Source organism: Trachurus japonicus, chromosome 6 (assembly GCF_045865225.1).
Source record: "Trachurus japonicus isolate A0001 chromosome 6, Traja_1.0".
Taxonomy (NCBI): domain Eukaryota; kingdom Metazoa; phylum Chordata; class Actinopteri; order Carangiformes; family Carangidae; genus Trachurus; species Trachurus japonicus.
In genome coordinates this window covers 14,780,042-14,793,941 of record NC_140912.1, presented here as the reverse complement: position 1 = coordinate 14,793,941, position 13,900 = coordinate 14,780,042, and the positions used below count along the sequence as shown (strand labels likewise).

General features: G+C 41.3%; 2 protein-coding genes across 3 annotated transcripts; both read left to right on the top strand.

Moving 5' to 3' along the window:
- Positions 1-944: 944 nt before the first annotated feature.
- On the top strand, positions 945-4,159 carry ctsh (cathepsin H). Its single transcript, XM_085779179.1, has 12 exons — positions 945-1,131; positions 1,280-1,311; positions 1,528-1,633; positions 1,722-1,792; positions 1,881-1,985; positions 2,381-2,467; positions 2,629-2,684; positions 2,808-2,889; positions 2,982-3,050; positions 3,138-3,244; positions 3,624-3,752; positions 3,834-4,159. The coding sequence occupies exons 1-12, from the start codon at positions 1,065-1,067 to the stop codon at positions 3,901-3,903; spliced, it is 981 nt and encodes a 326-aa protein (XP_085635305.1). The 5' UTR covers positions 945-1,064; the 3' UTR covers positions 3,904-4,159.
- Positions 4,160-4,853: 694 nt separating this feature from the next.
- Positions 4,854-13,047, top strand: blm (BLM RecQ like helicase). Of its 2 annotated transcripts, XM_085779171.1 has the most exons (22): positions 4,884-5,240; positions 6,022-6,082; positions 6,173-6,797; positions 6,894-7,029; positions 7,442-7,545; positions 7,662-7,776; positions 7,872-8,539; positions 8,732-8,908; positions 9,011-9,129; positions 9,237-9,350; positions 9,474-9,572; positions 9,669-9,817; positions 9,914-10,020; positions 10,415-10,575; positions 10,701-10,896; positions 10,978-11,168; positions 11,278-11,422; positions 11,516-11,715; positions 11,813-12,008; positions 12,103-12,225; positions 12,349-12,553; positions 12,651-13,047. In XM_085779171.1, the coding sequence occupies exons 1-22, from the start codon at positions 5,146-5,148 to the stop codon at positions 12,841-12,843; spliced, it is 4,179 nt and encodes a 1,392-aa protein (XP_085635297.1). In that variant the 5' UTR covers positions 4,884-5,145; the 3' UTR covers positions 12,844-13,047. The 2 variants fall into 2 exon arrangements, with proteins under 2 accessions (XP_085635296.1, XP_085635297.1); XM_085779170.1 differs by having other exon boundaries at positions 4,854-5,240; positions 6,022-6,797.
- Positions 13,048-13,900: the final 853 nt, after the last annotated feature.

Sequence of the window (13,900 nt, the reverse complement as noted above, 5' to 3'; positions counted from 1 at the left end):
AGGATGACAGAGATGCAGCTGAAAATGCATTTAAATCTGGACAATTTGTAACACGTTGACCAAAGATTTAAAAAGACAATTTGTGTTATAATCTGGAAGCTAAAGTGACATGATGGAGTGGAATATTATGAGATTTTAATAAATAAAATTGATAAATTATTTGTAACATAATTTATGTAATTATGATCATAAATTAATTTACTTTTATCCCATGGTGGCAAAAATTTGTTCTCTTTTTTCAATAAAGAATTAAAAAGAAAGGTTTCACAAGTCGGCTGTCTTACTTGAGCTTTAATAAAACCTTCATGAATGGTGTCACACATTCAACTGACCAGCACACGGTCAGTGGGTGAGTGAACTGAAGATGTTCTCAGGCTCACTATCTTTATAGTTCCTAAACACATACTAATAGATAAAATATGGCACCTTTGTTGGTTCTGCCTAGTCTCACCACCAGGACACAACAATCCCTTGTAAATTTCCACAGGACACTCTGTTGTTTATTGCTACTAGAAAATAATGTAGGCCTATACTGACTGTGATTTTGCTAATCAACCTACTAAAGAATCAACTTTATTGATTAGGCTACATCATGAGAAATGAATAACACGAGTTAAAACGTAAAGGATCTCCTCCTGTCCCTCATATTGAGGAACCAACACACACATCCATCTGTAAATAAATTATAGCATTGCTGTGCGGCAGAGACATCAGATTAAAATAAACTTTAGGAAATGACCTTGACCCTTGTAATTTGTAGGTAATTTGAACATTATTTTATAATCAGAGTTATATCTTGAGGTTTTTTGTCTCCATACATCTTTACATCATTTTTGTATTAGATTAATGAGCATGTCATTGAAAAGCAGCAGAGCGCACAAACTGTCACAGCCCCAGCCCCAGCCACTGATTGGTTGATCCATTCACCTTTCGGAATTTCTTTGTCAGTAGGAGTAGGCTATTTCAACAGGCAGCAGTTCGCCTCGTGACTTCTCATCTGTTACACTTCACTGTCGCGCCCTGTGATCGCCGCCGGAAGCCTTGGTACATGTAGCAGAGGGATCATGATGGTCGCTTTGCTGTTGTTGACTCTAGTGTCTGCAGCTTCAGCCTTTCCACTGTCTGAACAAGGTAAAGTGCTGCGATCACCGTTCGACTAGTGGAGTAGTTGCCAACTTTTGCACTTTCACTTTCATATTCTGCCATTGTTTGTCTGTTCGTTTCTTATTCTATTTATCGACTGCGTTACATTAACTTTGATTATATAAATTGTTTTCAGATGAGTTTCACTTCAAGTCATGGATGGCGCAGGTAGGCTACAGTGGGGTTTACCTATCCAACTCTTCACGTGTAGTAAATGTAAACAGATAAGAGAGGAAGCTAGAGATTTCTCTGTAACATTCATATGTGCTAATGTGAGCTATATGATTAACTCTGTGAGATGATTTGTAACCATATAATAATTACAAAAAATATATATAATCAATATCATTATAAAACAAATAAAAGACAATTTATTGCCCACAGCACAACAAAGTGTACAGCATAGTGGATTACTATGACAGACTGCAGATATTCACTGAGAACAAGAGGAGGGTTGACAAACACAATGAAGGAAATCACTCCTTCACAAGTAAGAAGAGCTTGTTGTTGCATCCTTTACTTTTTTTTTCTCCATAATGTCCCAAATGTGTTAAGCATTGTTTCATCTCTTTCCACAGTGGGGCTGAACCAGTTTTCAGACATGACATTCAATGAATTCAAGAAGTCTTTCCTCTGGTCTGAGCCACAGGTAATGCCACCCATCCAGGAAGTCGTTCACACACAGGTTGTGTTTTGGCAGGACATATTATTTCAGCTTCCACTTCTTCCTTTCACAGAACTGCTCTGCCACCAAAGGGACTTACTACAGCAGCAACGGACCGTATCCGGACTCCATTGACTGGAGGAAGAAAGGGAATTATGTGACAGATGTGAAGAATCAGGTAAAGTCGCACAAAATACCCAACACGCACATTTCACCCGTAATTCTAACAGGTTTCGAGTGTATATTGTGTGTTCAGAGAGCAGAGCTGATGCAGTTCTTGGATTTATTATTAAAGGAGAGCATCACAAAACTCTTACGTACAGATGAAAGAGAATCTTTTAAGCAGTCAAGCTTCTTAATCACATGAGAGCAGGGTGGACAAATATCAAGTAAACATGACAATCAAATCCAAAATATGAGGAAGTGCTTTCTCTGAAATGTCAAAATGTCTTCTGTTAAAAGCCATAATTGTTACAGGTTGATATATCTTAAATGTATAGACTGTGTATGAAAGTGTTTATATAAAATATTAATTATAAGCCCTTTTAACTTTTTTTTTGTTTTACACCAAAGGGAGGTTGTGGCAGTTGCTGGACTTTTTCAACAACGGGTTGTTTGGAGTCGGTTAACGCCATCACAATGGGGAGACTCACACCACTGGTGATTTAGTTTCACTTCTCTATCAAAACTGCTGCTCTTGTACTGTACTAAAAATGTAGTTCCCCTATCATAGAAGGACAAAGCATACTGTATGTGCTGATACCAGGTTGGAACTATGATCTAAATTCAGTTTTCAAATGTCATTTTCCTATTGCCTATAGTCAGAACAGCAGCTGGTGGACTGTGCCCAGGACTTCAACAACCATGGATGTAATGGGTCAGAGTCAAACATATTTCATTCATTTCCTTCCCTTTTCTATAATACCTGGCTGTACCACTGTGTGCATCCCCACAGTCCTGTTTTTATAACAAGACCTTATATTATTAATGTGTCCTCTAGCGGTCTTCCCAGTCAAGCTTTTGAATACATCATGTACAACCAGGGACTGATGTCAGAGACGGACTACCCATACACAGCTGTTGTACGTAAATAAGCTGCTCCTACAGCATAATCAAAACAAAATAATGAATACATATTTAATAACTTTTGATTCCTCCACTTTTGTTAAATCAGGAAGGTATTTGCAAGTACCAACCAAAATTGGCAGTTGCTTTTGTGAAGGAAGTGATGAACATAACAGCAGTAAGTGGTCGTCAATGTCTTTCTTTGAGATAAATGTCAATATTGATGAATGACTCTGAGCGATGACATTTTTCTGCTACCCGTCAGTATGATGAGATGGGATTAGTGGACGCTGTCGCCACACGCAATCCCGTCAGCTTTGCCTTCGAAGTGACCCCGGACTTCATGCATTACAGCCAGGGCGTGTACAGCAGGTGAGAAGAAGTCACAGAAATAATATAGGAACATTACTGAGTGGTCTTTTTGCTAAACTATTTTAGGATCATATTTTGGCATATCTGTGGACAACATGGGTCTGAAAGATATGACATCTAATGACATTGGCTAACTAAATTCACGATTGTATTTTCATTAATTAACTTGTAGAGGTCATTGGGTTGTGAAATTCCTACAGGGCACCAACAGACTTAAACATACTGAAAAGTCTGCACACTAAGCATTTAATTAATTTATAAAAAGGCTCATTCTTTCAGTAAAGCTGCCAGACTTGAAGTGGTTTCCTGTCTCATTCTTTATCAGTACAGTCATGTATGTAAATATAGAGACTGTAACCTCTTCACTTCCTGCTTTCAGCACCAAATGCCACAACACCACAGACAAGGTAAACCATGCAGTGCTGGCAGTCGGGTATGGAGAGGACAGTGCTGGCACCCCTTACTGGATAGTTAAGAACTCATGGTCATCTGGCTGGGGGATAGATGGGTGAGATTTCTATTTGACCACATAAAAGAAAATAATATACACCAACCAGAGAAAAGCAATGACATTGTTCTCCTTTTACAGATATTTTCTCATTGAACGTGGGAAGAATATGTGTGGACTCGCTGCCTGTGCATCTTTCCCGGTGGTCTGAATTCTGCAAGACGGCAAAACACAAAAGGACTGAAAAGGGAGAAGAATCTGATCACTTTTTAAAATAATTATTGTACATGGTAATTTTTTATATAATCAGTAACATGCATTGCCTCCATAGAGTGGGTCTTTTCATATTGAAGCAAGTAAAACACTATGATTGATTAATCAGGTCATCTCAATGTATCATTCAAGTACTAATCATACATACGTACATATCATTGTTATAGAATAAAATCTATAAAAAATTGTTATGAGATGAGTCCCTTTTTCACAATGTACAATTGCAGCTGTGTGTGTTGTCCGTCTTAAATTAGTTCATTAGAGTCTGCACATCAACTCCTAAACTCAGAAAAGCTAATTTTGTGTTAAAGACATTAGAAAACATTTATACTTTTTAGATACAAGAAAAGTGCAGTATTATCTCATAGGCTACAGATTTACACCACATCTTTAGGAAGATACCAGCATTTACCAGAAGAAAACCTGTGGTAGCCTACATAGCATCCCTTCTGACTTGATTTTAGGAGATATCACTTGGCAGCAGGCAGAAAACATGTCAAGAGGGGGGCCAGATCTAAACATCATGTAGGCCTATACACACAGACACACACATTATTGTCACACACAGTACACTACAAATAATAATGTATTGTGATGACGTCTGTCCGACTACCCATTTCTCCGACTCCGACCATACATTTCTTTATTTTTGCGTCCATCAGTCCGACCTCCCACTTCTCCGACTTAAGTAGCCCTAACCCTTAACCTTACCCTAAACCTAACCTCAACACTGTAGAATGGGTAGTCGGAGAAATGACCGAGCCGTCGGACTTGTGGGCAGTCGGACTGACGTATGCTCCCCCATGCGCTACAGTAGAGGTGTGGCTTGACTATTAGGCGCGTGGTTCGTAAGACTACATTTCCCAGAAGCCTCAGCTTCAGAGCTTCAGCCAATAAGGAGTCAGTTTGTAGAACGGGCGCAAAATCAATCCGTTGTTTGTCTCCTCCATACGCCACTAGAGAGAGTAGCCGCTGCGGTTAAACGATGCAATAAGTAGATAAAAGCGACAGAGTGTGATGAACTTAGCTTCGTTGGCGGGACAAACACGGTGCGGACCTCCGGTTACTCGTCTCCTCTCGTGTCGCGGGCGATGCTGAAGGAAGCGGCCGCTTTTTGTATCAGGCAGCACGGGCTGCTAGCGGGCTAACACTCGCTAGCTCAACCTCTTCTCCGACAACAATGTCCGGTTTTCCTCAAAACAATTTGCAGGAGCAGCTGGCGAGGCACAGCAATGCTGCTCAGAGCAAGTTGTCACTGTCCAAACCCAAAGCGGGGTGAGTTTACTGTGAAGTTAAAACAAAACTACAGCAGGAGGGAAACAGTGAGCTAACAGTTACTTAACTTAGCTAGCTGCAGCTGTCAGATGTTGCTGCACCTATCATCATCAACACTGTAGCTGTGTTACCTGTGTTCAAGGTGGCTCATTGAACCGAGTCCACAACTAGTTTCACATTGCAGTAGGAAGAGTTTCACTTCACCTTAAAGCCAGTCTGCCACAAAATGTCTAATAAGGACCTGACCAGTAGAGTTCCCTAGAGATTGTATTTGGTTTACTGTGTTTGGAGTTTGCATCATTGTGTTAATGGGAGCTGCACTGGTACCAGTGATTAATGCGGCATTTTAGTGTCTGTTCAAGTAAGAGACAATGAACAACAAGCCTTTAAGTACGTCAGCAATGATTTCTATAATATTGACCTGATGTAGCTGCAGGGCTCCACCATGTGCTGCTGATGACCTTGTATTAAAATGAAATGTGACACTGACAGGAAAATGATTGTAATAAGTTAAATTTACTCTATTAATGGTTTTATCACTTTTTCAAATTAGAAGAAAGGGTTTAATGAAGACAATTATTGAAATTGCCTGTTCTATGGATATTTTCATTCATCCAGGTCATTGTTCTTTTCTGGGCAAATTGAATCGTAGGCAACTGGACTTGTATTTGTCTGTTTCCTATTATAATGTCCTCCTTACCCATCTAAATATTTCAACATTGTGCACCTACTTTAAACTAGTCATCCCATATTCCTAATTTCATTCCTGTGTTTGTTCCAGGGCCTTTTCTTTCAAAAAGAAGTCCTCGCTGGGTACAACAAAAGTGGAAGTCCCCTCCAAGGTAATCAGCTCAAATGTTTTGGCAAACAGGAATGTCAATGTCCCTAAGAACAGTTTGGTGACTAAATCTCCTTTGACATTTTCAAACAAGCTTGAGAGACCTCAAAAGTCAAAAATCAACAGCTTCTTCCCTGTAAGTTCAAAAGGCAAGTCAGACTCCATCGCCCCGGCCGGCGACTGTGCTCCTGCAGGCCAGACTCGTTCAGCAGTGTCCGGTATTAAGGTGACTGCAACTCCAACCCAACATGACAGCAACTTTCAAAGCCCTTCAGCGAATCTGGATGCATCTCTTGGATTCCCAATGGATGACTGGGATGATTTTGATGACTTTGAAACTCCAGCTAAAGCAAAAAATGACTCATTCAGTTTAGACAAATCAGGAAACGGCTCCAAGCAGGTTTCATCTCCAAGGGAAGAAAACCCCAAATTCGTAGCGGACCTGAACCCTGATGCTTCGGTTACAACTCCAGACTTGGGCAACTGTTCAGACAAGATGGGCTCTTCCAGAAATAAACAATCCTGTGTGGAAACTAAAGAGCCGACTGTCAACAAAGCTGCACTTTCAACAGGACCTAGCGCCAGTCTGGACACAGAGTTTTTACTGGATGATTATGAGGTTAAAATGCCCAGAAGACGTCATCTTCACCAGAAGCCTATCATCAGCGATAGTGAGGACGATGACAATGTTGTGTCTGAGCCTGCTGAAGAAAATACAGGTAACACTGTTGTTGTAGCTGTATATTATTTTTACATTGGAGTGCATTGACTTAATCACTGACAGTTTAAAATTTCTCTCTTTTTTTGTGTTTTAGACAGTAAGAAAAAGTTTATTGACCCGAGGGTGATCGAGCTTGACGACAACTCAGAGCCTGAAGACGACCTAGACTACATTCCTCCTTCACCAGTCCCAGAAGCAATCTCTTTTACTTCTTCAGTTATAGAGACAAGGTCCGTTTTCTCCGTTTATTATGCTGTAGCATTCACAGGAGTTGTTGTGTGTTGTGTGACCATTAGATAATTCCTAATTTATACTGTAATGAGTGATGGCTGTATTCAATAACACACAGTTACACAGATCTACTGTGCTGTTAAATATGTACTCTACTGATTTAGCATTGTGCCCCTTCAACATTGATCCCTAACTCATCTTTGACATATTGTTTGAGTTTCACATGTTGGTATAAAACCATGTTACTTTCAGTAGCACAGTGATAGTGGTTAGTGCATTTTTAGTGCCAAGGATTCATATCATTTTTATAACTGTAATGTGAATCATGTCTTCCCTCTTTAATAGCATATTCTTCTTGACCTGGATGTCACATTTGACCTAAAAGATCATTTTGAAATCTATGTCAAACAGGTCTAAATCATCTGATACTGAAAGTAAAGACAGCCAAGTGTTTTCAAAGGGACCCACCATGACTCCATGTGAGCTTCCTGACCGCCACTCAAAAGACAAGACAAGTGGGTGTTTTTCTGATTTGTACAATCCTTGTTACACAGTTAATTATTTAAACAATGTCTCTGTTCTTTGTCCTTAATGATTAATTTGTTCTATTTTTCTTCTCATCGTGTCTCAGAGGAGCAGCTTTTCAGTCTCATGGAGTCCATTTGTTCTCTGGTTGATTTGATCCCTGAACACGAACTAATAGGTCTGTCTTGTGGAAATGACCTCTTACTGAAAAGAGCTCAAAGGTTTGTGTGTTAATTTAAGTGGAAAATCTTATTATAATTCATAATATTTTAATGATACCTCAGTAGGGCTGCACTCATCTGCCTCTCTCCTCCAGGAAGAGGATTCTTGCAACCGGAGGCGATGCTTTCTTAAGGACACAGCAGCCTGACAGCACTGTGCTTTCTGAGCCCAGCAGCATAAAGGAACAATTTTCTGTGAGCTGTGATACATCTAGTGTCATGTCATCCCGCAGCTTTGCCCCTGTGGCGTCAAAGAAACCTCTCGAGATCAGAAGGTCCTCAGTGAAGTCTGTGGACATTGACTCCGATACCTGTGACAGTATTGATAATGTCAGACCCTCGCACAGTAAAGACAGCTGGAAGTTATATGAGGAAAATGAGAGTGTCTGTGACTCTCCATCTACACGCAGCTTCTCAAAACCATCCTTTGATTTTTCTAAGAAAACTAGCACAGACTTGGACGGCTCCGATCTTTTCTTTTCACCCAAGACCCCAGCGACTGTTGTTCAGAACAAATCTAATGCTCCAGCAGCCACAGAACACATAGAAGACGACTTTTACCTTGATGACTTTGACATAGATGACTTTAATGACTCGGACATACCCGATTACTTTGATGAACCTCCAACTACGTCAGCGTCTGGAAAAAACACCAGTGCTGTGACTAAAACAGTGAAAGAAGGGGGACCAAGCAAGTCCTCCTGGGAGAAAAAACCAACAACACCTGCATCCGCACCCAAACCTTCAAAGATCTGCTCCCCTGGTAAGTCAGCATGGCACAGACTCATCGGGCTTGTATTTACCAGTCGTTTCAGAGCAGAAAAGACACAATCTTTTGAGTGGGCTGTGTAAAGAAAACTCAAAATTCAAATTATATGTTTGGAGTTTCTGTCATACTGAAGTTGTTTTGGAGGTTTGTGGTGCATTTACTACCAGTTTATTTTCTCCTTCGCAGAGCCCACCTTCAGAAACCCAGCCCATGATCGATTTAGAGGGTTCAACTTCCCACACTCACAGGAGATGATGAAGATCTTTCACAAGCGTTTTGGTCTCCATCAGTTCAGGTTTAATCAACTAGAAGCAATCAATGCAACGCTTCTTGGAGAGGACACGTTTATTTTGATGCCCACAGGTTGGTAGACATCACACATGACAAAAACACACAAGGCAGTGAAGTGGCTGCCTGAAGTAGTTGCAGTAAACATGTCTAAATTTCTAATTGATGCATTTGCAGGTGGTGGTAAAAGTTTGTGTTACCAGCTGCCGGCGTGCATATCACCAGGAGTCACCGTGGTCATCTCCCCACTGAAATCGCTCATTGTAGACCAGATCCAGAAACTCACCACACTGGATGTGAGTGTCGTTTGTTCCTGCTGCTCTGTCGGTGTGACGTCATTACCGTATAACATGCGTGTTGCTCAGAAAGCACATTGTTTATTTTGTGATGTCACACTTTTCAGATTCCAGCTACAAGTCTGTCTGGTGATAAAAGTGACAGTGAAGCAGGAAGGATTTACATGCAGCTCTCCAGGAAAGACCCCATCATCAAACTGCTCTACGTCACTCCTGAAAAGGTGGGGAAATGGATGAATCACCAAGATAACACTCACAGATATCAATATTTAGAGATATTTAAAAGAAAATGTGATTTCTTTTTCTTTATAATCAAATTTGATGCATCTTTTCCTCTCTTAAAGGTGAGCGCAAGTCACAAGCTGATCTCAGCCCTGCAGAACCTGTACGAACGCGCTCTGTTGGCCCGGTTTGTCATAGATGAGGCCCATTGTGTCAGTCAGGTGTGTTCCCCTGCTTTTCCTGTATACATAGTCTGCAGTGTGCTTTTATTTTTGCAACAGCCATTTTCAATAATCCCATGACCTTGAATTTTTCAGTGGGGCCACGATTTCCGTCCAGACTACAAGAGGTTGCATGAACTGCGTCAGAAGTTCCCCAACGTGTCGATGATGGCTCTGACCGCCACCGCCACCCCCCGCGTGCAGAAAGACATCCTCAACCAGCTGAACATGACTCGACCACAGGTGTAGGTGTTTGAATTCAGACTCTCTTTTAGATTTTTTTGCTGGATTTTTGTTTCACCCAACAGTAACTGCATATTTTCCATTCAACGTGTGTTCAGGTTTAACATGAGTTTCAACCGAACAAATCTGAAGTACGCCGTGCTGCCTAAGAAACCCAAAAAGGTGGACGAGGACTGCATTGGCTGGATCAAGAAGCACTATCCACGTAAATAATTCAGTAGTACTTTTTCTCATCCAGGTTCATCCTGTTTTCAGAACAGTGTTTGTGACTGTTTTGTTGGATCTTCAGCTCAGATTTGTACGTGAACTCATTCTGAAGTTAGTCATGTCTGAGGGACAGTTAATGGAAAATGATATCTGCCTGCAGTCAAGACATTTTCTAATTAGATAAATGATTGCACCTCATATGAAAAAGATGCTGTTTCGTTACTGCATGTCATTCCATTCTGTTTTACCGAAGCATGGTTAAAACTTAAGCTTATATCATGAGCAACTTTGCATCAAAGTGTTTTTAATTATCCCACTGGGACATACTTGGATTGATCTCAATCTCTCTGTAATTTGTTTTGCATTTATTGAGCTGCATCTGTGTGTTGCAGGTGACTCCGGCATTGTGTACTGCCTGTCTCGTAATGACTGTGATGCCATGGCCGAGAGTCTTCAGAGAGCAGGGATCTCAGCTCTGTCGTATCACGCGGGCCTGAGTGACGGTGACAGGGAATATGTGCAGACCAAGTGGATCAACCAAGACGGCTGCCAGGTGAGGTCACCACTCATAACATAATAAATATAGCTCACAGATACAAAGGTAACATTCTGCAAACCAGCAGATGTTTGAAGCTTGAGTGGAGACACATTGTTTTGCTGTTACTCTTTGTCTGGCAGGTCATCTGTGCCACCATAGCCTTCGGCATGGGCATCGACAAGCCTGACGTGCGCTATGTGATCCATGCCAGTCTGCCTAAGTCGGTGGAGGGTTACTACCAGGAGTCGGGAAGGGCCGGCAGAGACGGAGAAATCTCTCAGTGTGTCCTCTTCTACTCGTACACGGATGTCGTCCGCATCAAGAGGATCCTCAGCAGTATGTGTCAAAAATAATAACAAAGACTTTGCTCTAAGAATGTTTTTCTTTACTAATTTCCTCTTTTTTTTGCCATAACAGTGGATAAAGAAGGTGACAGACACGCTAAGGCGACTCATTACAACAACCTAAACTGCATGGTGCAATTCTGCGAGAACATGATGGAGTGTAGAAGAATTCAGCTGCTCGCCTACTTCGGGGAGTTCAAGTTCAACAAAAACTTCTGTAAAGAGCATCCTGACGTCAGCTGTGACAACTGCACCAAACCCAACGTAGGATCACGTCTCATCATTTCTTTCTTTCATTTATTTACATAATCAAAAACCTACCTGTCTGTTTCCAGCTGTTGCTCAGCTTTTATTTGGAAATTCCTGTGTGCAGCAATACAAGATCAGAGACGTGAGCGACGATGTGAAGAGGATTGTGAGGTTTGTCCAGGAGAACTGTGAGAAAGTTGGAGCGAGGTTTGGCAGGACTGCTCAGCAGAACCGACTGACGCTCAACATGCTCGTGGACATCTTCGTCGGTACAGTACACGCCTGTGCTTGCGATACAATTTTAGTAAGTTTGAATCTTGCAATTTCATATGGCAAGAACATTGAAGTTTTTTTTTTGACAGGGTCCAAAACCGCTAAGGTACAGACAGGAATGTTTGGGATGGGTGGAGCCTACTCCAAGCATAACGCTGACCGTCTCTTCAAAAAACTGGTTCTGGATAACGTTCTGGTTGAGGACCTCTACATCACAGTCAACGGACAAGCTGTGGCTTATATCTCTGCTGGACCAAAAGCCATGAGTGTGCTCTCTGGAAACATGCAGGTAACAAAAGATAACGCTAAAAAATAACTCTACGTTTTATGAATTCTCTGAGATTCATCAAAATATTTAGCACTAAACAATGCTGTACTTGTGGCAGGTGGAGTTCTATGAGACGGAGAGTGCGTCAAGCATCAGGAAACATAAAGCTGCTGTGGCTAAGAATGTCTCCCAGAGGGAAGAGATGGTTCAGCAGTGTCTGAAGGAGCTGACGGATTTGTGCAAGCAGCTGGGGAAAGCATTCGGCATTCACTATTACAACATCTTTTCCACTGCCACCTTGAAAAAGATATCTGGTAAAGTTTGAAACAATCTTGACCACCTTGTTAAATCTTACTATACCATAAACATTTTTTTTTGACTCTCCAAACCTTGTTTTTCCCATGACAGAGAGGCTTTCCTCTGACGCTGAAGTCCTCCTACAAATTGATGGTGTGACTGAGGACAAGCTGGAGAAGTATGGAGCGGAGGTTATTCAGGTCCTACAGAAATACAATGAGTGGCAGCAGCCTGGTAAGAAGTGAAGTTTTTGTGTATAAAAATGTTTGCACCCGATATCCTGAATAGGAATAGATTTTTTTATTTATTTATTTTTTATCTTAACAGTGTGATATCACTCTTACGTTGTCTCTGTAGCAGAAGAAACTGCGAGTGCTCAAGATGGGTGGATAGACACGACACGAGGACGCGCAAATATCGATTACGATGACGAGGACGACACAGAGTCTTCCACTTATTTCCGTAATCAGCCCGCACAGGGACAGAAGAGGAAAAAAGCGCCATTCTTCAAGTACTCCAAGAAGAGAAAAGGATACGGCAACGCAAACTCCAATTCTAAGGGGTCTGTAGCATCACATTTCCTCATCATCATATCAGATCATATTTACAGATTCACTTTGTGGCTGATACCTCGTTTCCTCCTTCTTCTTCCCTCTCAGTCGTGGTTACAACAACAACAAATCGTGGTCGTCGTCGTCCAGCTCCAGAGGTGGAACACAAGCTGCAGGTCGGGGGACCAGGGGCTCAGGAGGAAACGCATCAGCAGGCAGGAGACCGGGCGTCCTCTCCGTCCCGACCCCCCAAACCAACCAGCGGCCCTTCTTGAAGCCAGCCTACTCACACCTGGGCTAGGGCCGTCTCCTGGTACACTACATTCCCAAACTAGCTACTGGTGGTAAAGTGTTTACAGTGCGTCTTCTGTACAGTTATCTCCACTGTGTTTGTCCAGACTTTACATTTGATGTAAAATATACTTGAGCTGACTATTTGTGTCCTTTTTGTAATTTTTTCTATAATAAAGATGACATTTTATGAATAACTATTGCTTCGAAAGCATGCTGTGTTGAATTTGTGTTGACCCACAAAGCCACATGAGAAGCCACGTCACATTTTTATTGAATGTTTATTTCAAGTTTGAATAGTTTTATTTAATGGCACCAGTTACAAGGGACTATTGGAGAGAAACAATATTTTATACTGACTTGTACAGAAGGTTACCTACAGTACAAACGGGTTCGGAATGGATCAGACTGAACAAGAACTGGATTTTGGCACATGGATTTATATATTTATATATATTTGTATATATAACGTAATTAAACAGCAATCTCCAATCCCTGGATAGAACGATGCAGAACATAACACACCACCAGACATGGATATGCATATACACTTGATGATGTGTATACACAGCTGTGTGAGGGTCTGTCTACTGGGAGCTGGCAGAGGCGCAACAAGCAGACCGAGATGTCTTCCCTTAACGACTATCATCAACCCCAGTTCTACATGCACCATCCGCTTTAATGTGAATAAGAATTTTGGCCAGGGACGAAATTCAGTTTGCCAGTTGTGTATAAGTCATTACATTTTCATCATCTAAACTGGTTGGTTATTTAAATTTCATTACATAATATGAAAGGAAAAAAAAAAAACCTGAAAACTAAATTTGAAGGACAGCCAGTGATAATCTGTAGCCTGGATTATACCATAGATTAATTGTTTCTTGAGGTTTTTATTAAACATCTAACTGACAACTACTGAAAATATGTAGTAGGACACAGATACTGTAGTAGACAGAATAACAAGAACACCTCAAAAACACAACCTCGAAAAACGACCCCAACAAATCCTTGACCTTTGTAAACTGATCACAAGTGTAGGATTTGTTGCTGTGAGGAATTAATGTATT

What these genes read in the sequence shown, in the direction of transcription:
- ctsh (XM_085779179.1), top strand. Translation starts at nt 1,065, where the DNA reads ATGATGGTCGCTTTGCTGTTGTTGACTCTAGTGTCTGCAGCTTCAGCC. An exon ending in CTTTCCACTGTCTGAACAAG is followed by an intron (nt 1,132 to 1,279) that starts GTAAAGTGCTGC and finishes AATTGTTTTCAG; the next exon opens with ATGAGTTTCACTTCAAGTCA. An exon ending in TCCTCTGGTCTGAGCCACAG is followed by an intron (nt 1,793 to 1,880) that starts GTAATGCCACCC and finishes TTCCTTTCACAG; the next exon opens with AACTGCTCTGCCACCAAAGG.
- blm (XM_085779170.1), top strand. Translation starts at nt 5,146, where the DNA reads ATGTCCGGTTTTCCTCAAAACAATTTGCAGGAGCAGCTGGCGAGGCAC. An exon ending in CCACTCAAAAGACAAGACAA is followed by an intron (nt 7,546 to 7,661) that starts GTGGGTGTTTTT and finishes ATCGTGTCTCAG; the next exon opens with AGGAGCAGCTTTTCAGTCTC. An exon ending in GCAAACTCCAATTCTAAGGG is followed by an intron (nt 12,554 to 12,650) that starts GTCTGTAGCATC and finishes CTTCCCTCTCAG; the next exon opens with TCGTGGTTACAACAACAACA.